This window comes from Macaca fascicularis, chromosome 3 (assembly GCF_037993035.2).
Source record: "Macaca fascicularis isolate 582-1 chromosome 3, T2T-MFA8v1.1".
Taxonomy (NCBI): domain Eukaryota; kingdom Metazoa; phylum Chordata; class Mammalia; order Primates; family Cercopithecidae; genus Macaca; species Macaca fascicularis.
The window spans coordinates 132,582,867-132,610,296 of NC_088377.1; the positions used below are offsets into that span (position 1 = coordinate 132,582,867).

The following is a 27,430-nucleotide window of genomic DNA, read 5'->3' on the forward strand; positions in this document are numbered from 1 at the left end:
AGGTATAGGTCATATAAATTATATTAAATCTTATTCTTTGTTGAAATAGCTAGGTACTAACAGTATTTTCTGATATAAGTGAGCAACTCCTAGGAGAGAAAACAGAATAAAAGCAGTTTGATAAATTAAAATAAAGGAGGAATTACCCCAAACATTATTCTTAGCCTGAAATCTCCGATATCTCCCCTTAATCTTATATCTGCATTTAGTAAAGAGAAGAAAAATCAGCAGTGCTTATTGAGCTTAATTTCTTCCCTTAATCAAATAAAAGTCATTCAAACATTAATCCAAGAATTATTTATTGATTGCCCGTTATATGCACAGTCATATCCTAGGGACTATGGAAGACACAAGCACATAAAGGGCTCTCTATAGCCCTCCCCAAATTCACTGGTATAGCATCTACTCTATTTGCAATTAAAATTTAGGTGCCAAGGTGTCCTTTGGTATTATATTGAAATAGCTTGCCCACTATTTCTCTCAATTGGTACTGGGAGTACCTGACAAATATTACATTTTATTTTCTCTCTGCATTTAGTTATTCAGCAAGGATGAACTGAAAAATGGTGTCAAGCACTTTGCCAAGCATCAGCAGGGGTACAGTCATAAGCAAAATAAGCATAATTTCTACCTTAGAGAGTATGCAGGATCTTTCTCCCTTCACCCCAGACATATAAAGAAGTTAAAAAATTATAATAATTGTTGTCATCCTGGAGGTCCAAGTTACAATGGTTTCCTAACTTCACCTAATTTAGAGGATCAGGGGATGCCTCTAAGAGAACAAAGATACAGAGATTTCTGAAAGTTAAATAGAAATAAGCGAATTAAAAGTCAAGGAGTAGGAGGGGAGTGTTCCTGGCAGAGGAGACTGTATGTACATATCTATATATGTATGTAGTCTAACAGAGGGATATTCTAAAATCTGAAGGCAAGAAGATCCATACCGTGTTGGGAGAACTGAAAGAATTTCTACAAGGCAGGACCTCAAGTACAAAGGGAAGTCATGAGAGATGAGGCTGGATAGCAAGGTATGGGGTCAGATTATGAAGACATTTAAAGTGGAGTAAAGAAGCATCATGACATTATCTTAATAGAAATGGAAAGCAGTTTTATTATTCTCAGAGACATACTATGGTTAGATATGCATTATTGAAGGACCACTTTGAATTGTGGGAAACAGATCGGATGAGAACCAGGTAATGAGACTGTATAGATACACCTTAAGGGAAGAGGTTATTACAACAATCCAGGAAAGAGATAATAGAAATCTGTACAAAGACAGACTTCTATAGTGTCCTTTAATGAACCAAAAGAGCTCGAAAGAATCAAGAGATGTGTCCAATATCTTGGTATTTGTCTGAAAATAAAGAGTGTGAAGAAGAGGAAAGAGTCTAGGATGAAGTACCAGGCAGGTGAAGGTGCCATTCCCTAAGATCAAGAATACTGGAGAAGCAACAGTTTGGGTTTCACAGGGAGTGAGATGAGGTTCGTTTTGAACATGCCGAATTTGAGGTGTCTGAGAATCACCGTTATACCACCCAATGCAGAGTTTGATATATTTCCTCAAAGCTCATAGGTAGATCTGACAAGAACATGAAGATTTGGAAATCAATTTCTGGATAATGTCTGAGACTTCAGGAATGGTTCTATCTGTCACCAACACAAATATATAGAATAAGCAGAGAAGAAAGCCTCATTCTAAATCCTGAGAAATGCCTATGAAAAAAAAAAAAAAAGAGCGACCTACAAAGAAATGTAAGATAACATAATTTAAATTGCCCAGAAGCAGAAAAAGAAAAGCAGAGAAAGAAAAGAACATTCCCTAAAGAGGAGAATACTCAACATCAATTTCTGTGTCAAAGTCAAGTGAGAAAGAAATGTAAAAGTAAGTTTAATAACAAGAAGATCATTGGTGACTTGGAGAGGGTGACCTATGCAATGCAGTAGAGGCAGAAGCAGGATATGGTAGGTTGAGGAGCCAGAGTCTGGTGAGGAAACAAGTATAGACAGTATTTCCCAAAGCTTAGCCATTGGCAGTGAATGTGAGGAGTGTATTTAAAAATATCAAGGTCACTTTTAGGATTCTAAAGTTTTTAGTAAAAGGAAGATCATCTCTTTATTCTGGTTTCCAGTGAGGTTGGTTCTGCCTTTTCATGTGAGATTCAATGTCCAATTGTGGCCCCAGGGGAAAAGGGCTCTATCCAGTTTTGAATGGCAGTGTATAATAATCTTGGACTTTAAAGGTCTTGAGTGATGATGTGCGCAGCTCAGGAACAGCATGGTGTCTTCTTAATAAACATTTGCTTAGATAAATAATTGCACTCATCTCTAGAAGAAACCTAGCTGTGCAGAAAGTGAGTTGAGAATATGTGTGAGCTCTAATGTTACAGCTCAAGCCTTGGGTTAATACACTGCTATTTCCATGGTCAAACTTTTACAGTTAATTGAAGATTGTCTCCTGTGTTCTATATACTTTATGGATCAACCACATTGTATTTATAAATTTTGCTCTGAAATTTGGCCCTTATCCAGGTCACTTCCTTTTTTGCCCAGTTAGGGCATGCTAGCAAATTACAAATTATAATCAAATCTCAATTTTCCAAACTAATGACTTTAAAGAGCAATAATGCATGATCCAAAATGATGGTGAATTCATGAACCATTTATCTCTGTAATGTATATTCATTAATGTATATTCATGAAACTTGTAATGTGTATTCATTAAATGTGTATTCATTAAACTTGACTATGAATACGTCTTATATGACACGTATAACAAAATGATAAAGCATTTCAACCAAAATGACCCAAGGGGCCTTGGAAATTTTTCCAACTTCTCTGTTCCCATTTCCCACTACATTCTACTGTTCATATCACGTTTTATGTTGCAGTAACTTCTTAGAATAAACATATCATGTTTTTTAGGATGGAAGAGGCAAGAAAGTTCAATCTACTCTTTTACCATTCCTGTATTATTGTAACGATTCTCTGCAGCTATGTTTCTCTTTCCGTGTTTATCTAAATTATCTAAACATTTTTATTCACAAAAGTGAAGACAGTAGCATAACAAACCTATTTACCCATCGCTCACCTTCTACAATGATCAGCATCTCTTTTCAAAATGTACTGTTTTTAAAGAAATATAACTATCATACCTCTAAGATATTATGTATGAAGACATCACACTAAGGGAACTTTTAATACTGTCTATTCCAGCCCAGTGTCTCAATGAGGAAAATGAAGCAAGTAGAGATGTGCCCAAAGTCACAGCACTAATCAATAGGAGTGTGGAAGCTAGATGAAGTCTCCATCTTTCTCATTCTCCCCTTGAAATCAGGACTGCAATTCTATGGCCTTATTTTGGGTATGGAATTTTTACCAAAATCCACATATTACTGTTACTTTCTACAGTCTCACAAAGCACAAACGACATGCAAAAACTTAAAGTATTTATAAGTCTGGCACTTTAGCCACATGCCTATTGGGTTGACTTATTGGGGTGAGGGAGCTGAATGATGGACTGTAAGAGATAAAGTTTGAATATTTTTTAACCAGGATGATTTTTATGAAGGTACTCAATATTATCTTTGAATGAGATGATTTCCACAGTTTCTATATTCCTTTTACCACATAAAGGGAAGGTAATTATCAGTTTGACATTTGCACTTTTGGCCTTTTTTTGAAAGTGCCAGTGTTTCTGTAACTGAAAAAATATTTAGGGATCTCACATAACATTGAAATAAGTATAATGTTTCCCCCAAGAATCCTCTTGTACACCAATGCTTATTTGTGCGATAATTCTTAGGAAGACCACTCACCCATGCCTGCTGCTAAAGATATTTACACAGAGGACTGTACCATATCAGAGGAGCTGGAAAACCACAGCTAAGCAAGTTCTACTCACAGAAGCACTGTTTCTTTTTTCTCACCTGACCTTGTTCTTCCTGCTAATACTAACCAAGTGATGGTTGCATAAACATAAGTAATTACTTTACAAATGACAATAAGGCAATGTTTGCCCACTATGTGTTTCTAGAAGCATCAAAATACCTCTTTGATGAAGAAGACTCCTAGTTGATTAATGGAAATAAAATGCCTGTGTAAATAAAATTACATACATTTGCATATTTGAAATATGGAGAGATGGAGATATTAGTGTATATAAATACATGTGCATATATGTACATATATGTGTATATATAACTATATTGAACTAAAGAAACCAATTAAAATTCATAAAATGGCTCCTAATCAAGTGGAAGAACCAGGGATTTAACTATCAGTGTTTAACAGTGCCATACAAGAAAGGCTTTGCGTAAATAATGCAGATTATATCTATTAATATTAATGCCCCTCCTCTGATCTCCTTCTGATAGAGCTGCCCACGAATTTTTCTGAGCGTCTCTTTCCATAGCTCCCTGAGTGAGATACAGATGTGTGATCCTGTCACCCTCTTCTCCCCAACCCAATCTCTTTTTCTCCCCTTTCTTGCCCTGTTACACCACACACACACACACACACACACACACACACACACAAGCTGGAATAGTTACTACTTACAAATGGGTGTAGAAAGCCCATTTGTAAGGCAGCAAATTATGAAGCTAACATAAGAGCAGAGATGAGATATTTGGAAATAGACTGTAAACAATGAGTCACCTCAGCTCCCAATTTCCTTTCCCATCTTGGCCAGGGCCTGGAGACGTTTTCTACCCCTGAGTCTTCTCAATCAATTAATTCTTTGTTGCTTTAGTCAGGTAAAGTGTTGTGGGGTTGTCTCTTGAAGTCATAAGAGTAACCTGAGGATTTTTTCAAAGCAACCTACTCACACACAGCAGAAAGAATCCCAGGTTTCACATTTGAGGATCTGTGTTCAAATCTCAGATTTTCCACTCGCTAACTGAGACTTTGAGTAGTTTGTTTAGCCTCTGGGTTTCAGCATTTTGCAAACTGAATGAGCACACAAATATTAAATACAATAAATGATATAAGAAAATAATCAGCAACTCCATAAATGTTTGTTGAATTAAGTTGTGTTTGGCATATAGTCTGTTGGCTGACACGTTCCATAATGCAGTTATGATGATCAGCTTTGTGACAAGGACATAAAATGGTTTGAATTCTGACCAGTATCCCTGGGTGACCTCAAGAATGTTAGTCCAATTAGTTAAGCTGCTGATATATAATGTCTCTGCAACAAGGAGTCAGTAGGCTGAAGATACTCTAGAATATGTCTTAGCAAGACAAAGCCCAGGGTAAGTCCTTAAGCAGGCTTCTACTGCTGCTCTTAATATCCTCGGGAAGAATATGAGCTACACTTCAATAAACGCTTGAATGCCAATTCAGATAACCAGACCCTGATCATTTAATTAACTTCTATTAGTATGCATTATGGAAACCCTACTTATATTCTTCAATAATAATGTGAATATCAGAAAATTACCCCACTATTTCAATTAAATGGCTTAATATACATATGAAGGATTTTTTATTGTTATTTTAAAGAACTCAAATTCTAAGATTAAAATAGACTTGTGTCGGTTTTACAGGGTTTTGTTTCCATTATATGTTTCTAACAAGAAATTGGTTGCTTAACTATATGTGCCCAAAAGAATGAGATGATAATACTACTGTGCCTTATTGCCTGATGTATAAATTAGTTTTTAATATTCATACCTATGAACAGAATTAGTATATTATAAAATAAGTAAAAGTGCATAATGATAAGGGAATCAAAATACTCATTTTTATTTCTTCCTATGAAGAAAGATAACTAAGAGCTTTCAAATTATATCATTATTTGCAGTTTATGTGAGATAAAAGTGTTGAAAAGTATTTGCTTCACTTTTGAAATGTTACACACTTTTGATGTCTTTGGGTTCTCAGAAAGTGTCTTTATAGTTTTTTGTAATTGCCAATTAGAGTCTTTACCATTAGGCCACATACAGTGGTTTACGCCTGTAATCCTAGCATTTTGGGAGGCCGAAGTTGGCGGATCACTTGAGCTCAGGTGTCCGAGACCAGTCTGGGCAATATGGTGAAACCCTTTGTCTACAAAAAAATCAAAAAATTAGCCAGGCATAGTGGTGCACCTGTAGTCCCAGCTACTCACGAGGCTCAGGTGGAAGGATCACCTGAGTCCTGGGAAGTCAAGGCTGCAATGAGCCATGATCGTGCCACTGCACTCCCTCCTGAGTGACAGAGTGAGATCCTCTCTCAAAAAAAAAAAAAAAAAAAAAAAAAAGTCTTTACCATTAATTTCTTACTAAAAAATAGGGTCTGAACATCAGTTAATTACGTGTACATATTAACTGCTGAAGATATGAATATGTCTCTAATTTTTAGTTTTTTGAGGAACCTCCAAACCGTTCTTTTTAGTGAATGTACTAATTTACATTCCCACCAACAGCGTACAAGGGATCCCTTTTCTCCACATCCTCACCAGCATTTTGTATTCCCTGTCTTTTGGATATAAGTCATTTTAGCTGGGGTGAGAGGACATCTCATTGTAGTTTTGATTTGCATTTCTCTGATGATCAATGACGTTGCACACGTTTTCATATAACGTTTATCTTTTAATTTTGTTGATTATGTATATACCCAAATTTTACTTTTACTTAATATTTACATTTTAACCCACTCTAATCAACCGAGATTGAATGAATGAATGACCAGTTGGACAGTTTATTGAGTATCTTCTAAACCCATAGACCCTGCAGCACCTTAGGGCTATCAAATACTTGGATAAAGAAGACACTGATCCTGTTGCTGGGGGAATCCAAGAAAGGAGAACAGATATGTGAACCAACAATCTAAATGACATTATTCTGTAATAAAAGAATGTGAAAATTTTCATGGTGGCACAGAGAGGGAATAATAGTCAATTTTCAGAGAAGTAGTTTCACATTTGAGCTTTGTAATTTGAAAGCCCTGGAATGAATCCCCAGCACTCTGCCATGTAATGTCGTAAAATGTAAAGTTAAAGTTCGAGTGTTTCATCTTATCTACAAAATGAAAGATAACAGTGTCTCCAGCTTAAGGTTGTGTTAAGGATTAAATATGACAACATGTGAAAGGCTGACTTTAACACTGTATGTCTGGCATACAGTGAGTGCTTCTTGCATGTTACTCTGATTGTGAACTGGGCACTAGGGACACATTTAGTCACCAGGGAAGCTTCACAGAGAATATTCACAGGAGTTACTAATGGAAAAAGGAGAGAACAGACAGTGAGCCAGCCATAAAACCTTCCTCATCCTCTGGCCTCAATGTTATAAATCCCGGGATTATTCATGAGTTAATATTGGTTCAATAATTTCATAATGTTAATGGGCACAAAAAATCCACGGAATACTTGTTTAAAATGCATAGCCCAGGCCCCACTCCGGATATTCGGATTCATTAAGTCTAGTGTGAGGGCCTAAAATCTTCAACTTAACCCCGTTTAAACAACAATTGATGGAGATGATCCCTAAAGCCATTCTAGCTTGATTTTATTAAAATTAAACTGCCATACTTGACATGTCATTTAGTAGTCTTTTTTGCCATCTTTATATCTCAGAATCAGGGAAAAGTGACACACATACACAAAAAGTACTTACTTTGATTACTTTTAAATAACACAAGTTGTCCTCTCTCTAGAATATTCAGAAATTTAAAAACCCCGATTTTTGAAAATGAAACTGGGGAGCCATGAGCAGAAAGATCAGAAATGGACATTTACCCAATATTTATTTGTTTAATGTGCACTTTCCATGCTAGACTGCACATTCCATTGGAGCAGACAACATGGGTACCTTATGCACATCAGCTGCTCCACCAGCCAGCACAATGCGAGGCACCATTAATCAAGAAGTACTTTCAGGGTAATGCCTGCATTCCTTGGCAGGATATAGGAGTGGTAAGAGAAGTGCAGGGCAGGAGTAGATTGGAGATATATTTAGGAATGAAAGTTAGCAGTTTTCCCAATCTAATGAGTGACTACAGAAAAATATTCTCAAGCTTCAAGCCTTGGCTGCTAGATGAAGACAGTGTCCCCAACCAAGGGGGAAGCATGTTTGCTGGAAGAGTAATTTTGTTTTAAAGATTATGTGTTTGAGATTTCTAAGGAAAACGATAGCCAGTGAATAACTACAGATGTATATGAGTCTAAAACTCTGAGATATAGTAAGCAGAATAATGCTCTTCATAGATGTCCATGATCTGAACCTGTGAGTGCTGTCTTATATGTCAAAAGGGACATTATAGATGTGATTAAAACTAAAGATCTTAAAATGGGAAGAGTATCCTGGTTTATTCCAGTGGACCCAATCTAATCATGAGTTCTTTAAAGCAAAGAGTTTTTCCCACTGCAGAGAATCATAAAGATGGCAGCATGAGAGGAAGTTGCTAGCTTGAAAATGGAGATAAGTTGCAATGAGCCTAAGAATGTGGGAAACTTCTATCTAGAAGCTGGAAAAAAACATTAAAATGGATTCTCTTTTGAGACAATACCTCTAGAAAGCAGGGCAGCTGTACGTATAACTTGATTTTAGCCTAGTGACACTGACCCACAGAATAGCAAAATAATAAATTTATGTAATTGTTTTCACTAAATTTGTGATAGTTCATTACAGTAGCAGTAGGAAACTAATAGATGAGGTGTGAGTTGAACATAAATATTTGTACCCATTCTTCAGATTTCTTTATAAGAGATATATATATACATATATATTCAGAAAATAATTTCCTTCATTAGTTAATGCCACTTCCTCTCAGTTTCTGCAATCTTTTTTTTTTTTTTTTTTTAGATGGAGTCTCACTCTGTCACACATGCTGGAGTGCAGTGGCGTGATCTCGGCTCACTGCAACCTCTGCTCACAGGTCTCAATCTATTCTCGTCCCTCAGCCTCCAGAGTAGCTGGGATTACAAGCACATGCCACCACACCTGGCTAATTTTTATAATTTAATAGAGATGGGGTTTCATCATGTTGGCCAGGCCAGGCTGATCTCGAACTCCTGACCTCAAGTGATCCATCCACCTTGGCCTCCCAAAGTGCTGGGATTACAGGCGTGAGCCACCGCCCCCGGCCAGTTTCTGCAATCTTATATTAAATGGTCTAAATACAGTGCTGGGTATTTGTCTGATAGCATTCAACTCTATTCTCACTCTTTCTACTTTACTCTGGGACTGCATGCCTATAAACTGCTGGCTTGAAGCCAGTAAAGTACCTATCCCAGATCCCCTTGCCAGCTGGTTTCTGGTTGGGTCTTGCAAAGGAAAGGACTGGTGGGAGAGTGGAAGTTAGGAGAAGGAAAGAAGCCATGATTAATTTTCTTCTGCTTCTGTGTCCAACTGCCTTAGCATCTTAGCACTAATGAGTTTTGGTGGTGGCAGAAGCAGCACCAGGCTAGTGGTTGCCTCTCTATAATATAAGCATCATTATGGCAGGAGCCAGTGGTTGTAGGCACCAGTCGCTCACCTGTAGCACCAGTCAGTGAGTCCAGTAGCACCAGCAGGACTGTGAGCTCATGGATGCCTGCAAAGCAGAGGTCAGGTGGTTTCAGTAGCAGCTGCAGCAAGCCCAGGGTACATGCTTGTAAGGTCCACATAATACTGCTTACACCACTTTCCCCTTTTCCCTTCCAGTTCTAGGTGCAATAGTGACTTCCTGCAGTTACTAATCCTGGGTAATAACAACTAACTCCTTTCTCTCTGTCAGGCTTTTTAACACATCGGTAAACAATTCCTTGGTATTGGATTCCCTCTGTTTGAAAAGCTAAGACTGATTTCTGACATCCTGACTAGACACTGATACACATGTTTTTGCACTAATATTTCCTTATTTTAACTTAGGAAGTGAACAGGGTGGGGGTGGGGGTTTATGAATACTAATTGGGATTCATCAGAATTTCCAAAGATGTAAGACATTTAAACAGTAATGAGGTTGGATGCTTACCAGCACAGAGACAGTAGTTTTAGATTAAATATCTAGCCTTATAGAAAAGTGGTTAAAAAAAAAAAAAAAATCCTTCCACATGGCAGCAAGTTCATGAAAACAACTGGTTTATTTAACTCAATTTGCTCTGACAAAAAAAAAAAAAAAAAAAAAAAAAAAACCCCACAAGAAATAGAAAAGCCACTGCAAATGTATCATTATCTTGAATTAAAAGCAGTACCAGGAAAGTAGGGCACACTGGACATTTTTGTATTATGAGAGTTGTGAAAACACTGGGCTGCTATTTGCAACAGTTGTGCTCAACATAATGCTAACTGGCCCTCATGCCTGAACTTCTTTTCCCAAGAAAAACCAGCTACAGTATAATGCAATCTGATAGAGCCATCCAGAAGAGCAACAATGTCAACAATTTGATACAAAAATGTTAAGTTCCCCGTCACTACTGAGAACATTTTAAGGGGTCATGGAAACCTGCTTTTGACAGAACAAGCCAACTGTGATCAAAGTAATCATCAGCTCCTTTCATTGTACACTTACTACGTGCAAGACCCTGTGTTAAGCCTTTAACATTAATTAGCTCATTCACTGCCTGCAAAGGCCCTATAAGACAAGTAACACCACAAGTGAACAACCTGAGCCTCATAATGGTAAAGTAGTCACACAGCTGGTCAGAGCTAGAATGGAAGGTCAAACCAGCTCAGTCCAACTCTAAAGTCAATACAGATAAGCCCTTCTCTGTACTTAGTATGAAAAGGGAAAATTTCCGTGTTCCCACCTTAAAATTGGAGGGACAACATGCAGAAATGCATGAATGAAGGCAACTTACATACATAAACTATACCACAAAGCCCTACACATATCACAATTTTTATTTTCAAATTTTAAATAAATATAGAAAGATACAACCTTTGTTACCAAGCAACACTGGAAAGGACTCATCTTTTAGTGGCCATACATGCTTTTCAGGAATGAGGAGAGTCACCTCGTCTGTTGACTCTTATAAGGAGAGAAGAACTGAAAATTAACTTTATAGAGCTATACACAGGAACGGATCCTGAATTTACTGCGCATGTAACTAAATTAATGATGATTCAACTTTGGAAATCCTATTTTCTTGTTTGTAAATTATTTCTGATTTTCGTTTGAAACAATAACAACAACAACAACAACAACAAAAGTCATGGTTACCTATCTCATTTGGCAAAACTGAGAAGTAAGTAGAAAAGCTTCTGTCGGGACTATGGAATGGTCATGTTTAGTTCTGTAGTTGGATTAAAGGCCATATGTCTATCTACTTGAGGTGATTTTCTTATTTCCTTGTTACATGGCCTACAGGATCCTGCATGGTTGGTCCTCACCTATCAGCCTTTGCTTTCTTGTTGCCCCTCTGCCTCTGAGCCAACCTCCAAAGAGCCATTCCTTGGGTCTGACTCAGAAGTCTAGGCCCAGATAGCTCCTCCTCATTCTTCATGTCTCAGATTAGGCATCATTTACTCTGGGAAGTCTTACCCAACTGTAGGACTAGGTAGGGTCACCCTGTTATAATCCCTCTTTAGCATCAGTTACTTATCTTCACAAGAATTTTAAATTCTGATACATTTTTATATAAGGTATTAGGAAATAAAAATCTGTTTGTTGCCTATCTTCCTTAGTCTCCACTAACACAGACAGCATGTCTGTTGTGTTGACTTCACTATCACCAGTACCTATAACGGTACTCAGTATACAGTAAGGACCCCAAAATGTTTGCGAAAACTTACTATCTGAATTCCACCAGCTTCAAGTCATAGCCATAATCCCCCTGAGAGATTTTCACTTGGAACCTTGGTGACAGGGTCTTCCACACAGAGCAGCACAGAGCTCTTCCACCCAGTGCGCTTTCCTTTAAGTCCTCATTTCTCTATTAGGAGCTTCCTTTTTGTGGTCTCCACAATTTAGAGGGCCCTAAACCTATCCCATCAAAGCAGAACCTTACAGCAACACTCATCTTCAGCTCTCATTATTATTCTCTTCAGTGATCTCCTGCTTTTTCTTTCAGAGACCCAACACCTGAGGTATTAAGAGAATTGTTTCCAGATCCTTTATTCACATTGAAGAATAAATACTTAGTAGGATGAATAGATATCTCCAATGTATATTTGCATTTAGCAGTATCTAAATTGAAATGTCTGCCATTGACCACCAGGAACAGAGAATTCTCCATGGAGTAGAAACAGAACCTTCACTATGGACAGGGGCCAACTGTGCCTCTCTTACACACAGATACCCAAGGAAAAAGAGGTACTTAGGCCCTCACACTAGACCAGGTCCAATCTAGTGCTCTAATGCTTTCTTTCCTCTCAGTCTTACATCTAGAACAGTCCCTCAGCCCCTCGCTGCTCACACTTTTGGTACTGGCCCATAGGCTGCACCCCACAACCAAACTAAGAGGATTGACAGGAGCCCTTCAATTGCTGTAATCCCCTTGGTCACTTGGAGGTAGCTGAAGTTTCAAAATTAGAAAAAAAAAAAACCTTAAAAACAAAAGAGCAAAATTGAAAAGTCTCTAGATAAAAATTTAGAATTGTATAGCTCTAAATTAATTCTAAACTCTGACCTAAGTGCTTTGTGCATGAGTCAACTGACCCATGACAACAGAGGTAACTATCTCAGTCCATCCATTTCAGATGCCCCTTACCTCACTTTTTTCTTTTTTCTGTTTTACCCAAAGGAGTTTGGTCACTCATACAGTTTGGATATTTGTCTCCACCCAAATCTCATGTTGATTGTAATTTGTAATGTTGAAAGTGGGGCCCGGTGAGAGGTGATTGGATCACAGGGGCGGATCCATCATGGTTTTGTGCTGTCTTCATGATATGAGTTCTCAGGCGATCTGGTCATTTAAAAGAGAGTGGCATCTCCCTCACCCCCTTCTCTTGCTCCTGCTCTGGCCATGTGACATGCGGGCTCCCACTTTACCTTCCACCATGATTGTAAGCTTCCTAAAACCTCCCCAGAAGCCAAGCAGATGCCAGCACCATGCTACCTGTAAAGCCTGCAGAATCATGAGCCAATTAAGTCTGTTTTCTTTATACATAACCCAGTCTCAGGTATTTCTTTATAGCAATACAAGAACAATCGAATGCAGTCATTTATCAAAGTGGTGTTATTTCCCAGGATTATTTGGTTTATGGGAAACATATCTTCTCTTCCCACAATGTGATTTATCATTCAGTTTTGCTACATGGCCAGCAAGTGTCTGACAGACAATATACTCTTAAAAAATACTTGTTGAATATATGATTGATTTACTGACTGACAGAATGAATGAATGAATGAATGAATGACTTTGACTCCCCAGTTTAAATATTTTTGTTTTTAATTCTAGAACTATTTGGCTTCTTCCAGATGACTCTTCCTTATCCAGGTTTCTGCCATACATACTGCTAATTCCTGCTTTACTCTTTAAAGTGGTCCTCCCCTCCTCCTTGAGCACTTAGCTCAGGGGAAAATTTCTTGTGCTTTCTTGAATGTAGCCACTCAGGAGTTCCTGAGGGCTGAGCTCCCAAAGTCACTTTAACATTTTTCATAAACACTGCAAACAGAATGAAACTAATACATAATCAACGTTTAGAGATGGAATTAATTGTCAGTGTATCAGATAGCTAATTTAATTACTCCAGGTAAGACGTATGAATTTTAAACATGTTTTAGAAACAGCAGCTGCTTCCGTTTCATGGTCCATCTAAGTGTTATTCAAATCAAAGTGTTCGGGGCTTATGCCAAAAGCACCTTTTCTGCCCAGATACAGAGGAAAAGGAAGAAACTTTCACCATTCAAGACCTTTCTCCCACCTTTAAATAAAGTAGTTCTGCTTATGTCTATTTTGCTGGCTCCTAGAATTTCCTTTGAACAAAGGACATCATAGCTTTAAAAATAAAACAACCACTACCTGAAATATACTGGTCAAGTATTAGTGAGTTGTTTCCAAAAAGGGGAGTAAGAAATTTTGAGTTTGCAGTTCCTTCCTTGCCTCATCAAACACAGCACTCATCAAGATCAGAAATTAAATCATAGGGCTAACCTAATATTTGTGACTTAATGAAGAATTTAGAACTTCATGTACCCAAAGTTGTCATACAATGAGATCACATGTTGTATTCCAGTTACTACGAATTTGGTTTACTTCTAAGACCTTCAGACTTAGAAATGCTTATATACTATGTAAATCCACCCAAGGCCACTCTTTATGAATATTTTAGGCCAATTATCATTTCTCTTTAACTGTGCTTTCTCACCTTCTGTATTCCCTGTGGAAGACTGGTTTGCTTTATCACTCCAGGGGTGGAATGCATCCTGATGATCATAGAGATTTAAACACAGTGATATACAAAAATGAAAACAACACATCCATGGTAAAGTGACCTGCTATTGGAAGAAACAAATAAAGAAGATTTATTGTTTTTTAGTACTTTTCCTTTAAAACACAATTTCACAAATCGTCTTTCAATGATGATAGGAAAGCAAATCATCAGTGGTGGTCACCAAGGATTCTTCCAGGGATATTATACACACTTCCTAAATGTATAGTATGTAGCACATGAATATTGAAAGAAGGACATTAAATGTGGTTTAAAATACATGATCAATTCTTTAAATCTATTTAAATTCATTTAAGTAAGCATCGTTTGGGCTTTATCTACAATCTTCTTGGCAATAACCCCGTTTCCATAGTGACAAAAATTTGTATTTTATCTTCATGCATGCTTGTGGAAGTATAACAACTTTTGTAATAAAGTTTACATATTATTTGCACATAAATTTCATTTTTGTGAGAAGTCCAAGCTACAGGTTTCTTTCCTTTAATCATTTATTGCTGTCTTGCCATTACATACATAAATCACATGTCCTCTCAAATAATGACAACTCAACAAAGGGCCATTCCTAACCACTTGCAAAACAGTTCTAAATCTACATGATAATCAGATCTTTGAATATCGACATGTGATATTAAGGAAAAGATAATGAAATACTTCACAGATGTCACCCTTCATATAATATATGTGTTTTATTAGCATAAATCCATTCATTTTTGCCTAATAAGTATTCTGTTATTTATTTGTTTCAAATGGTTAGTAAGTTTGCTTTGGCCAAAGTGAAACAGAAAAGTGAAGCAACAGAGACATTGTCCAGTTACCTATCAACACCAAGAAATGAGGGCTTTATTTCAATAGTTTGCTGTCAGTTGAGCTGCAAATATGTGTGTTATTTACTAAAATTCCTTTTAATATTAATTTTTAAAATAAAGCTTCCAGGGCCTGTACTGTTCTCTGTCTACATTCGTGGCATCAAAAAGCTATACACATATGATTAGTGATAATTTAATATATTATTTTATTCTTGAATACAAAAGTTAAAAATAACTTTCCATTTATATGCCACTATGTCCAGAATAGAATTTTTTGTTTTATGAAATTATAGCTATTACTTCAATTCATACATCACATTTTATTTAAAACTAATGCTTTTTTTCCCCTAGGAATTCACAAATCTGTAAGCGGAAGAGTAAAAAACCAAAAGAGAAAGCCTTAAAATATCCCTTTAAAATGATTCAATTTTTCTGTTTACTCTCTGGATACAGGATGTAGATGGTATGAAAGGGAAACATCTGGGTAAAGTAGGCAATATTTAAAAATGTGAACAGTGTTTTTTCTTAATATATGATAGTGTTGTACTGAGTTTACCACCTTATCAAGAATATAAGAATCATCAGTATATTTCAAACCTGCACTACATTAAAATGTGTAGTAAAGCATTTTGAGTTGCATAAATTTCAATTTATAAGGAAATAATGCAAGTGATATACATTGCTTAGGATGTTCTTTGTTCTCACAAATGTTTCAGTCCTTTTTATGTCTTAACAATGAAATTTACCAGCTGTCTCTGAATATTTAAAGGGATATTATGTTGAACAGAGAGCTTTTCTTGTTTCCCTACACTCTTGCTTCAAAAAGGCACACTGAAGTCCAGTGAGTAAAAGAAAGAAAGAGGAAGGGACATTTGGGCAGAGATAGGAGACTGGCATTAATTCATTCATCTCACAGGAGAAGAAATCACCTTGATAAGCAGGGAGCTCCCACACCATTGGAAATATTCACCCATGTTAAGGTTGAGTGTGGTTGAATTAACAGACTTACTGGCTTAATGCAACATCAATTTATCATCTTATAGTCCTCTATGTCAGAAGCTCCACTGGACACAAATCAACATGCTAGTAAGGCTGTGATTTTTCTTGAGCCCGTATGGGAGAATCCATTTACTCGCCCTTTCCACATTCAAGAAGTCACTTGCACTCCCTGGCTTGTGGCTTCTTCCTCTAACTTCACACCCAGAAGCATAGCATCCTCAAAGCTGTCTCTCTGACATTCATGCCTGCCTCTTATGCCCCTTGTGATTATGCTGGACCCCACCGTGTGGTCCAGGATAATCATCTCATCCTCTTTAATTCAATCGTAACTGGAAAGTCACTTTTGTCATGTAAGATATTGGATTTGTAAGTGTTGGGGATTCTAAGATAAACATATTTGGGGATATCATTAATCTGCCTACCATAGTGATATATTTAAAATATAGATCGGTAGGCGAACCTAGATTGCTAAGGGTCTTTCCAATGTTTATACTCTATAAACAAGGCAAATAAATTACCTATCTAATTTATCAGATAAAAAGTTTATTTGGATTAAGAAACTGACCATACCAAAAAAATAGTTTCTCTTCACTCCTAAGAGCATCACTATCTTTCTGTATGTCCACCCTAGTTGACTAAATATTTTAGATAAAATTTATTGTTTGGAAGAAGACCAAGCTTCTCTTACAGACTGTGGTCCCATCCTAACTGGTCCGAGAAGGGAAAAGTGCTAACAAAACCTTGCTGAAAAGTATGTGACTGATAAATTCAGGCAATTGGAGATTCTTAACAATTATGCAACAATCACCCTGTGGCTTTTCCAGGATGTTGCTATCTCAAAGGCTACAGTGGTCGTTGGTCAAGGAATTATTGTCTCTCTTTCAAAAAAAAAAGAAAAGGATTAAAAGACGCTATTTTTCCTTCTTCTCATGTACCTCTTATTCCTAAATAGGAAAGAAATGATCAAGTTCCTAACTTGTAATTCATTTATCAGAAGCTATTAAATATGCCACCAATGAAAAAATATGGCTTAACTAGCTCATGTACGAATTACATCAATTTATATATACCAGTCTTCAGTTTCTTGTGGCCTTCAGCAAAAGATGTTCTGAAATGCTACATAGAATAAAGCACTCTGCAAATTGAATTGATAGGAGACACTAAATTATACTTAAAGCAATTGACCAAATGACCTTGTTAGATCTTAAAGTGATAAACATTGCCATGAAAACAGTGACCACTTAATCCATCAGTAGAACAGTTTGCATTCTAAAAATTTCTAACTGGGGGAAAAAATCTCTATGGAAAAATCTTCTTTGTGGACCTACCACCAGGACAAAAGGGAACATATTTATACTAATTAAATTTCCATTGAAATGTATTTATTTTCTATTGAAATCATTAAATTAACTAAGACAAGGAAAATTATCCCAATTGGAGTTTGATAAAACTTGTTGGAAGTTTTCCCCCACTACAACATCAGGTGTATATATGCATGCACACATATCAACACACACAATCTGAGTAATAATCATTGTTAATGTTTACCGAACACTCAATGAATGTCAAGCAATAGGCTCAAAACACCATACTAGGAACCATTGTTCCCCACTGTGAAGAAGTTAAAACTGAAGTTAAGAGACGTTATAAAATTACTAGTCAATGTTACAACTAGAATTTGAAAACAGGCAGTTTAACTCTAGGGCCTTCACTTTTGATCCTCATGTGATATTGTCCGCCTATCAGTGGCCGAAAGTAATAATCAAAGAGTGAAATACATTTAGGTATAATTTATCATAGAAACTGAACACATAAAAGACAGTATTTGTAAGTTTTGTTTGTTTGTTTTCTGAGACAGAGTCTCACTCTGTCGTCCAGGCTGGAGTGCAGTGGCGCGCTCTCGGCTCACTACAACCTCTGCCTCCCAGGTTCAAGCGATTCTCCGGCCTCAGCCTCCTGAGTTGCTGGAATTACAGGCTCATGCCACTATGCCCAGCTAACTTTTTGTATTTTTAGTAGAGATGGGTTTCACCATCTTGCCCAGGTTGATCTCAAACTCCTGAGCTCAGGCAATTCACCCACCTGGGCCTACCAAAGTGCTAGGATTAAAGGCGTGAGCCACTGCACCCGGCCCAATATTTGTAAGTTAATGTTCTTAATCCCTAAATATATACTTAAGATTTCCTTAAATTTCACTAATTTCCAAATAAATATATAGGTAAACTGTAGAGCTAGCCCCAATTTTCTGGAGGCTTCTTGCGATGACATTGCATAAGAGGTAGTCACAGCAATTCATTAAGTTTAAGTGGCTTTTAAATCATAAGATAAACATTAAAGTCAACGACTAAATGGAAATTTCCAGTATTCCTCATACCAGCTACACTGTTGTCAAATATATCAGTGGCAATGTCCTGAATGATGAAGGATCTAATAATACATTGTTCATCATTCATTTTTATTCACACATCCGTTCATTCAAACAGATATTTATTGAGTAAAATAAAGTAGAAGCTTTGCAGACATAAGGATGACAGCAGACTTACCCCAAGGATTTCAATGAAGGTGATGGAAATTGATGGAGGTAATGGCAGGCTATAAGAGATGCACTTGACCTGTGAAAGGAAACTCAAGACTAAACTCCTTAGTTAAGACTATAAGAATATACAAGATATGGCCCCACAAATGAAGGATAAAAAAAATTGGGGGGCAGAGGGAACTGCCTGTGCAATGGCAGAAAGGTCTGCAAACATGTCATATTCAAGAACTCTTCAGTATAAGCGGACAACAGTAGAATCATGTGGAATAATAAACAGTGAAAGCTGAAACTGTAGGTGCAGGCTGAATCATGCACCTACACTTAAAATATTATTCAAGTTTTTAAATAATGTGAATGCAACTAATATGGCCACCTCCATGCCTCTTCGTTTCATATCAGATGAAGCAAATGAATAGAACAAGTCTAATTTAAGGCATGCCTCTATCCTCTCTGTCATTTAAAAAAGAGGCCCCATGGCCATTTTTGTTTAGAATATGGCATTTATTTCATTCACAAAAAGAAAATGCATATAGCCTTTGCTTGCCAAGGAAGACGTTAGAGAGTATAATTATTCACAGCAAAATAAAGAACTGGAAGGGACATATGTGAGTGGAAAGAGGAGAAGCTGACTGTATTTGTCTGGTGCTGAGGAGTACACAGGACAAGTGAAGTGCTGAGTAATAGCTGTGGGAAGAAGGGCAGGGGAAGAACACTGGTAGGTGGGTTCTGAATGGAGATATGGGGAAAGCTGTAAATTCTGAACTAGAGATGAAAGTTATGTGTGCATGGTGAACAGGGGAGAAACTTGTAAGGTTGGGTGAAACAGCGTTCAGAATAGCATAGTTCTTAACATTTGCGAGGGCTAGTATCTCTGGAGTTAGAAGTATATGCCAACATTTATGTGTGAACCAAAAAAAGATATTGAAAAACTTGATAATTATGTGAATGAAATGAATAAGGATTGATGGCAGAAGAATAGAGAGGAAGAAGATTTTTTAAGAAAAGAAAAAACTGGCAATATCCGTTTCAAAATAAGCTATATTCTGCCTCTTACACCCACACAAAAGTGAAATAAAATTTGCCAAAAGGAAATTGCCAATTGTCAAAGAAAAAAAGAAAACTGGCAGTCCTAATTATACTTGCTAGAAATGAACAAACTGAATAATCTCTATGAATCATTCTCATTGCTGTCCAGTGCAAAATCCTGAGTAACATCCTTACTTTGGATATTCAATATTTTATTATTGATTTACAACCCAACTTGTTTTCACAACAGATCTAAGTCATCTGAAAGAAGCTTTATACATTAAAACAGCAAAATATAAATGTAAACATAATGAGAGCCATTGTAAATAAAATAAGAGCTGGACTAGGAACAGGAGATGAGCAGAAATGGGTATATCATGTTGCTTTTAAGGCCAACATCAATCCCTATCCCTTTGCTAAGTCACAGATTTGTCTCTTCCTCCCAGCCAAAAAAGAAAAGAAAATGACTCAACAGTATAGTTATCCTTTTCTGTGAAAAGAAAAATATATTATCAGTTCTTCAGAAGTATTAGTTTAGAATTTAGATATCAAATTTGAAAGAAATAAGAGATTAGTCGAATACATGTTATCTGAGTGCTATCTCAGGAAAATTAATATCTTTAGCGAATATTTTAAAAAGCAAATCAAAACCCCCTTTTCTGTATTATTTATTTATTTTTGAGACAAGGTTGCCCTTTGTTGCCTAGGGGCTGGAGTGAAGTGACCTCATTATGGTTCACTGCAGCCTTCAGCTCCTAGGCTCAAGCGATCCTCCTTCTTCAGCCTTCCAAGTGGCTAGGACCATAGGCATGAGCTGCCACGCCCAGCTAATTTTTGTTGTTGTTGTGGTTAGAAATGGGGTCTTGCTTGTTGCCCAAGCTGGTCTAGAATACCTGGCTTCAAACTCTGGCTTCAAGGGATCCTCACACCTCTGCCTCCCAAAGTGCTGGGATTACAGGTCCTTCTCCAATTTTTTTTTTTTTTTTATACTTTTATCAGTGACAGACTGGATTAAGAAAATGTGGCACATATACACCATGGAATACTATGCAGCCATAAAAAAGGGTGAGTTTGTGTCGTTTGTAGGGACATGGATGCAGCTGGAAACCATCATTCTCAGCAAACTATCGCAAGAACAGAAATCCTTCTCCAATTTAAACACCATATATTATTTTGTATTTTTTGTCTTCAATAAGTTTAGAGTGTCTTAGCTACAACTGAAAATGCTGTCTAATGTAGGAAGCAATTTATTTTTCCAGAATTTCCTTCCAAGTTTAGTAAGTACTTCCAAATCAAGAGACTACATAACTTGGGAATTGGTATATCGCTATTATCACTATAACTATACTTTTTCTTGAAAACATATCAAATATTTAATTTCTCTCTTCAGATCTTATTCTCTAAGTAAACCTGATTTGTAAAATCAATCTACAAAAGGCTTTCTCAGCTGTCATTTTATAAGAGTTACTTGAATTTTTATGAAAAACTACATTTGTTACATTCCAAAGGCATTTTCAAGCAAAGCAGCATTTTTATTTCAATTTTCATTCATATTATTTCTACAAAATATGTTCGTATATACCAACGAATTATGAAAATGTGTATTTTGAAAAAATCAACTTCACGCTGAAAGGCACTTGATAGTTATTTGAAATATATATCATTCTTCTTGCTCTTTGCTTCCAACACAGCCTAAAACCCACTGGCATTTCAAGCTTTGTTATTACTAACACATAAAAATATGTATTTTAGTGCATATGTGTTATACAGAAAAATTTCACAGTTACAACTAACATAATGTTTTCTTTTAAGCCACAAATAGTTAAGTTCTATGTTAAATGCCATGCACATTTAGCCTACCCATGATACCAACATGTTTCATTTTTATTTTAGTTCCAAATTATGGAGCAGAAACTAAAATAGAGTTTATTTTAATCATATATCTAAAAGAAACTAATCAAGGTATATAAGCCCTCAAATTTTAATTATGAAATAAATGTAGTATAATCTAATATAAGCCACAAATTATAGCACTCAAATACCTATTTGAGTCTTCTTACTATGGAAACTTTCTGAAGTCAAATAAACACAAATTTGTTTAGGTTCTGGAAAGTACCAACTAGCATAAGTGCTAACTACAAAGTTTTTGAAATCAGTTAGGGGAAAGAAGAAATGATTGTAAAGGCAATGAGAAGAAAGGAGGTTGCTTTATATGATACTTGACATATAAAGAGAACATGTATTATAAGAATTGTAACGAAGTTGTCTTTATTGAAAACATCTGAAAGTTTCAACATCAAAGGCAGTATTACGTATTCATGAATTCAAGAAGAGGATGCAGGTGACTTCTCTACAGGAGGGCACGTCTTCATAATTATATTTGGCACTTGAAAAGTACATCACTTTGAGAACAATTTTGAATGTCTTTAATGTGTATTTATTAAGCATAATGAAAATATACACAATCAGATATTATAGGCATTTAAAAAAAAGGACAAGGGCTTAACTGCATTCATTTCCTTATTTAAGAAGTTCTCTGGATGGACGCACCTTCAAGGTAGTTCATCTCTTCTAGAACTTCTTTCATTTATAGATATATACATTTGTAACTTATCAAGGGAATTATGTAGATTTTTGGTCCATTTAAAATGCTTGTTTATTTATATTCCACATCCTTCTAGTCTCTATGGTGCTCCCAGGAATAAGCACTTCTTAAGAAATGTAAACTTATCTAAACTTCAAAAGAGTAATAATAAGCTAAATATGTACCACAGATAAAATACATATCTACCATTATTATTAACATGTAATTATCCCAAATGATAGTCTCACTATTAACCACACTACATTCAAATATAAACTTGAGATGCTATTTTAGATTACATAACTAAAAATCAAGTCAAATATATTTTTCTTGTTACATAGAAGATATTTGTTTTATTGAATTCAAATGTGGTGATAGAACTTAGAAGTTCATGAACACTGAATTCATCTATAGACTGTTCTTCATGAATAGCTTAATTATTGATTAAGTTATTAAATTTAATTATTAAACTGAGCAGCCACCTCTTCAGAGCAGACCATGTGGACTGGCTTGCTGGGTCCCCTAAGTGCTCCCAATTATTAAAACAAAGTTTTACCATTAATATCTTTGATGGTAGAAGACTGTATAATATATAAATAACTTATTTGACTTGAGCACAGATAGCAATGTGTATCTATCTATCTATAATGTGTGTATGTTTATCTTATAATGATTTTTAAAGTCATCATGCAGTCATATTATTTTAGAGGTTAGATAGAATAGGGGATAAGCATCATAAATTGTGGTAGAATTTAGAAAATGCACAATTTCTAAAAATAGAGACTTTTATCATTAAGCACCATAAAATCCTCTCATTTTTCTTTTCTTTTACTTTCTTTAATATATCCCTGGATTTAAAGTAGTATAAACTATCTCCACTCAATTATTCGCATTTTAATTAGGTTTAAAGAGCAGTATGCTATTTTTTCACACACAGTCTCTAAAAAGAGGAGAGATGCAATAGATAAAATACATTACCATGTTTTCGCTTTGAAGATAGAAGCTGAATTTCACTCTGGGATTTTCAGTTTACTGATCTGTGAAAACTGTTTGGGGGTAAAATGCTTTATTTCTCAAATAACTCATTAAGAATTTATTATAACAATTCCATGTAATGATTCCACATGTTTTCTAATGAAATCCTTTGAAATAAATATATTCTTTTTTACTTTCAGCTTAATATCATATATTCAGATTTTACAGACATGCGATTTGAACATAAATGTACACAACTACTTTACCTATATAATTGAAGAATTATGTCTATAGGCAAGTGAAATGTTTTATCCATAATATCCAGGTATATTTATATCAGAACTACCAAAGAAGAAAGCCTTATTATGTCGAAAAGGGATTGTAGCTTTCTCCTTTCTGTAGCAGAGGTAGAAAGTAGTCTTAACCAATGATTTTTTTATGGAATATTAAGACCATGTTCTACATGTAAACAGTTCTAATAAAACAGAAAAATGTGGAACAAAATTAATAGGAGAGACACTTGGATTAAAAGGGCAAGGACCAAAGTTAAAGTATTGGAAAGCTTAGTGAAAGTTAGTTAAGTCAACTAAGAATATCTCAATACTAAATAAACTGAGTTCCAGTGAGTGGAAATAATTAAAGTCATTGATGTAGAGGTCAATTTTAGGTCATTCCTGGCACTAAATTTGAAAAAAAAAATAATGTCAGAATAGCTATGTTTTTTAAAAATAGATGAATATATTTTATGGATCTCTGAGTTTAACATTTATACTAAAGGAAAAAAATCAATAAAGTTATGTCAACCTGAAAATAACTGGGGAATGTGTATTGCTGAATAAAAAAAAAAAAAGATCTATAATCACAGTTTACAGTTTCATACTTTGCAACTAATTAATAAAGAAGGCAAACATACATTTGTCTAGATTAGGAAAGTTTTCAAATGTGTAAAGGTCTAAGGTCCAGAAGGTAGTGGTCCATTTCAACTTAGGGAGAAAGGTTAAGTATTATGTAATGGGAAGAGGACCTCAACTTGTTGGAAGACTCATCTCGACAACCTGCCAATGACAGAGAATGAATAAACACAAATTTTCACACAGTGCCCAGCTCACATGAAAAACTATTCAAATATTGAAAAAGCCATGCAAATTCCATAATAAAATGTAAAAGAAGACCAAGTAAATCAAATAGTGTTGAGAAAGTACATACATCATTTAATTTAGATATTTTTTGATGATGCATATGTAATTTAAGTACATCCAAATGTGTAAATTAATATTGGAGAGAACCTTCCAGTGAGTCAAAGTGTAGATCCTAGATAGCAAAGTTAATTAATTTGTACTTTAGTAAAAACCAGCCCAGCAGTGAATAAAAATAGTGCCCTATGGGTGGGGAGTACCTGATGAACCCTGGTCAACCAGCACAGCCGTGTGGTCAGTGGGCTGTCTTCTCCCATCCACATTCACACATCTAGTCTCTATAGTGTCAGTCAGGCTCTTGGGAGATGACTGACCAAGTGGGAGAGAAAGGACATTTTTTGACTGTGTAACAGAAATTCCTCTGCAAGCCCTACAGATTTGGGAAGATGAACACCATAGTCTAACCAACTTGAAAAGAACTAAACCGTGTAAGATTATGAAGCAATTCTCCCTTTATACTGAGAAGTCTTGAGGCACAAACAGTACAATGCACTATCCAATTTAGTTTTCCATAACCAAAAGGAGGGCGAGAAAGACAGGCACAGAGATTACCAAAGCGTTGAAAAATAATACCTGTGAGAAAGGCGGAACACTGTAGGTTTTCTAGATAAAATGGACCTAAAGAAGAATGTAAAGGATTTAAGTTTGCTGTAAGAAAGGTTCTCCTGGCACTGTGCGTTGTTAAACATTAAAGTGGTTTGCTGAGACTGCAGGAACTCCAATTCTGAGAATCTTTAGAAATGGGAAAGATTCAGACCTGCCACTTAGAGGGACTGAATGTGGGCTTTATTCAACTAGAACTCTGCAAGTGCCTGCTAACCCTGTGAGTTTAATTGTTAAGTACTCATATAAACAGTATTTTCCATCTAACAGTTCTGACTCAGTACTGTATACAGTTGTTGGGGGGAATAGTTGCAACAATCCACTTTTTGTAGTACATAAAAGCATGTGAAGGAATAATTTGTCATGAGGAATCCTAGTGATATCTCTAGGCACTTGTACTTTCTGATTTTAGATTTCTCATGTAAATTACATATAGTATTTATTAATAATCAAAGGTTTTTATAATATGTTGCAGTTTTGAATAATTCATGCTAATGAAACATTAAGCCATGATGGAAAATATCAACCACACAAAAATTAAAATATCAACCACACAAAAATATCAAGAGGGAAAATCTAGTTTTCCCTCTTGATATACGGACTTAAATACTGTTTTTTATATTAAACCTCAAAAGTTGGTCTTTAAGTTTGCATACCTAGTCACTAGTAGTCCAAAATTTATATATATATATACATATATACACACACATACACATTCACACATATTTTCTTGAAACACATTTGGAGCCTTAAAACATTAGTTTATAGTATGTACCAAGAAATGAATTAATAATGGGTTTAACTCATATAATCTGGATGAAATTATTTTATAAAAAGAATATGAATAAACTGAATAGTAACTAAATTGAATAGATTACTAAGTTAAAAAGCAATCACTCTAATTGCATGTTAATATATTTGTATATTATACAATAAACTATCCAACTCAGATTTCCATAAAGAATTCTTTTACTTCCCCTTAAAGAATGTGCATAGTTGAGCATTAGATACAATCAAGTTTTCACTACCTATACCTTTCCTTTTGCCAGTGATTTGAGGCAAAATCTTTGAGTTTTTCTCATAAAGTAACAGTAACATTATTAAACTAATCTCAACTGATGACTTCACAAAGCACATTATAACGTGCCAGTCAAACTTTCTACACTGCCCAAATCAGCAGATGCATAAGTTGACATAGCACAGAGGAGCTACCTTCAGAGCTCTGCAGTTAACTGCATTCAGTAAATATTTACATCCGTAGCACTATAGATCCTACTGACTGGATTGAAAATACACACACACATGTAAATACACACCCCTCTCTGTGTCACAGTCTGTCAATAAATCGTATAAATGGACACGATGTATCTCCATACCTATGGATAAGGTTTACGTTTTACATGTCCACCACCTACTCATTGTATCAGGATACTATCTCTCAATATCTTTTCGTTTGTGTTGAGTTGGAACGTTTGTGTGTGTACGTGTGTGCGCGCGCACATTACCGGAGAGGGAGATCCGTTCTTGCAGAGGGGTCCCCTGAAGACTCCTTTAATGCCCCGGTAGTGCCCATTGCTGAGATGTCTCGAACTGATGACCAGGTAACAAGCCATGTGGGTCCGGGCGGAGGCGCAGAGTCTCAACTCCTCACCAGGCGACCAGCCGTGGAAAGCGGGCGGGTTTCTTAGCAGCAACAGCGACTGCCACCTCCCGAGAAGAAGTGGCCAGCAGGACGCAGGGGGAGGCGGCTGCAGCGCGTCCCTGCTCCGCGCCCCGTGCGGGGCTCCTGCTGCCGACAGCTGCAGCTCTGACACAGGCGGTGGCGGCGACAGCACAGAGCACGGAGGGGACCCGGCGAGCCAGTCCACATGCTGCTCTGACGAGGTGGCTGCTCAACCGCGGGCCAGCGATATATTTATTTAAGGACAACTTCCAGGGTCCGCCAGGGAATCAGGAATTCCCCCGCCCCTTTCCTCCCGCCCCCTGCCTTCGCGCCTGGCGCCTGCCCTGGGGATGCTCAGGCGCGGGTCCCCATCGTCCGGTCGGGGGTGTCCTGGACTGCGGGAGGCAGTGCCGGGATCCAGCAGCGGCCGCCGCCGCCGCCGCTGCCGGTGCTGGGAGAGTGGCTGGGAGTCCTTGGGAGCGCCAAAGCGCTGCCCCCGCTGCAGTCGGGAGAGGGCGGAGGAGGCGACGGGAGGGCCGGGGTGAGGACAGGGAGTTGGGGACGCGGCGACCTGTGCTTGAGGAGGGCAGTTAGCGCTGCAGCTGGGAGCTGTGGGCTCGGGGTTGCCCAGGAGGCTCAGGTGTGCTGTGGGGCGAGGCCAGGAGGTGACAGCTGCCGTGGCGGCCGCGGGGGGCTCTCGGGGCTGCGGGACCCGCCTCTACCACCTCCGGGCCTCAGCCGC

The 27,430-nt window shown here is 36.9% G+C and overlaps 1 protein-coding gene across 1 annotated transcript in view; it reads right to left on the reverse strand.

Annotated features, from left to right (window-relative positions):
* The window catches only part of ZNF804B (zinc finger protein 804B), a 595,345-nt gene extending 568,196 nt beyond the window's left edge, over nt 1–27,149 (reverse strand). Inside the window, exon 1 of the mRNA XM_005550294.5 lies at nt 26,531–27,149. Within this exon, the coding sequence (XP_005550351.3) occupies nt 26,531–26,638 (108 nt within the window). The 5' untranslated portion in view covers nt 26,639–27,149. The remainder of the gene's footprint in view (nt 1–26,530) is intronic.
* Between the last annotated feature and the right edge of the window lie 281 nt (nt 27,150–27,430).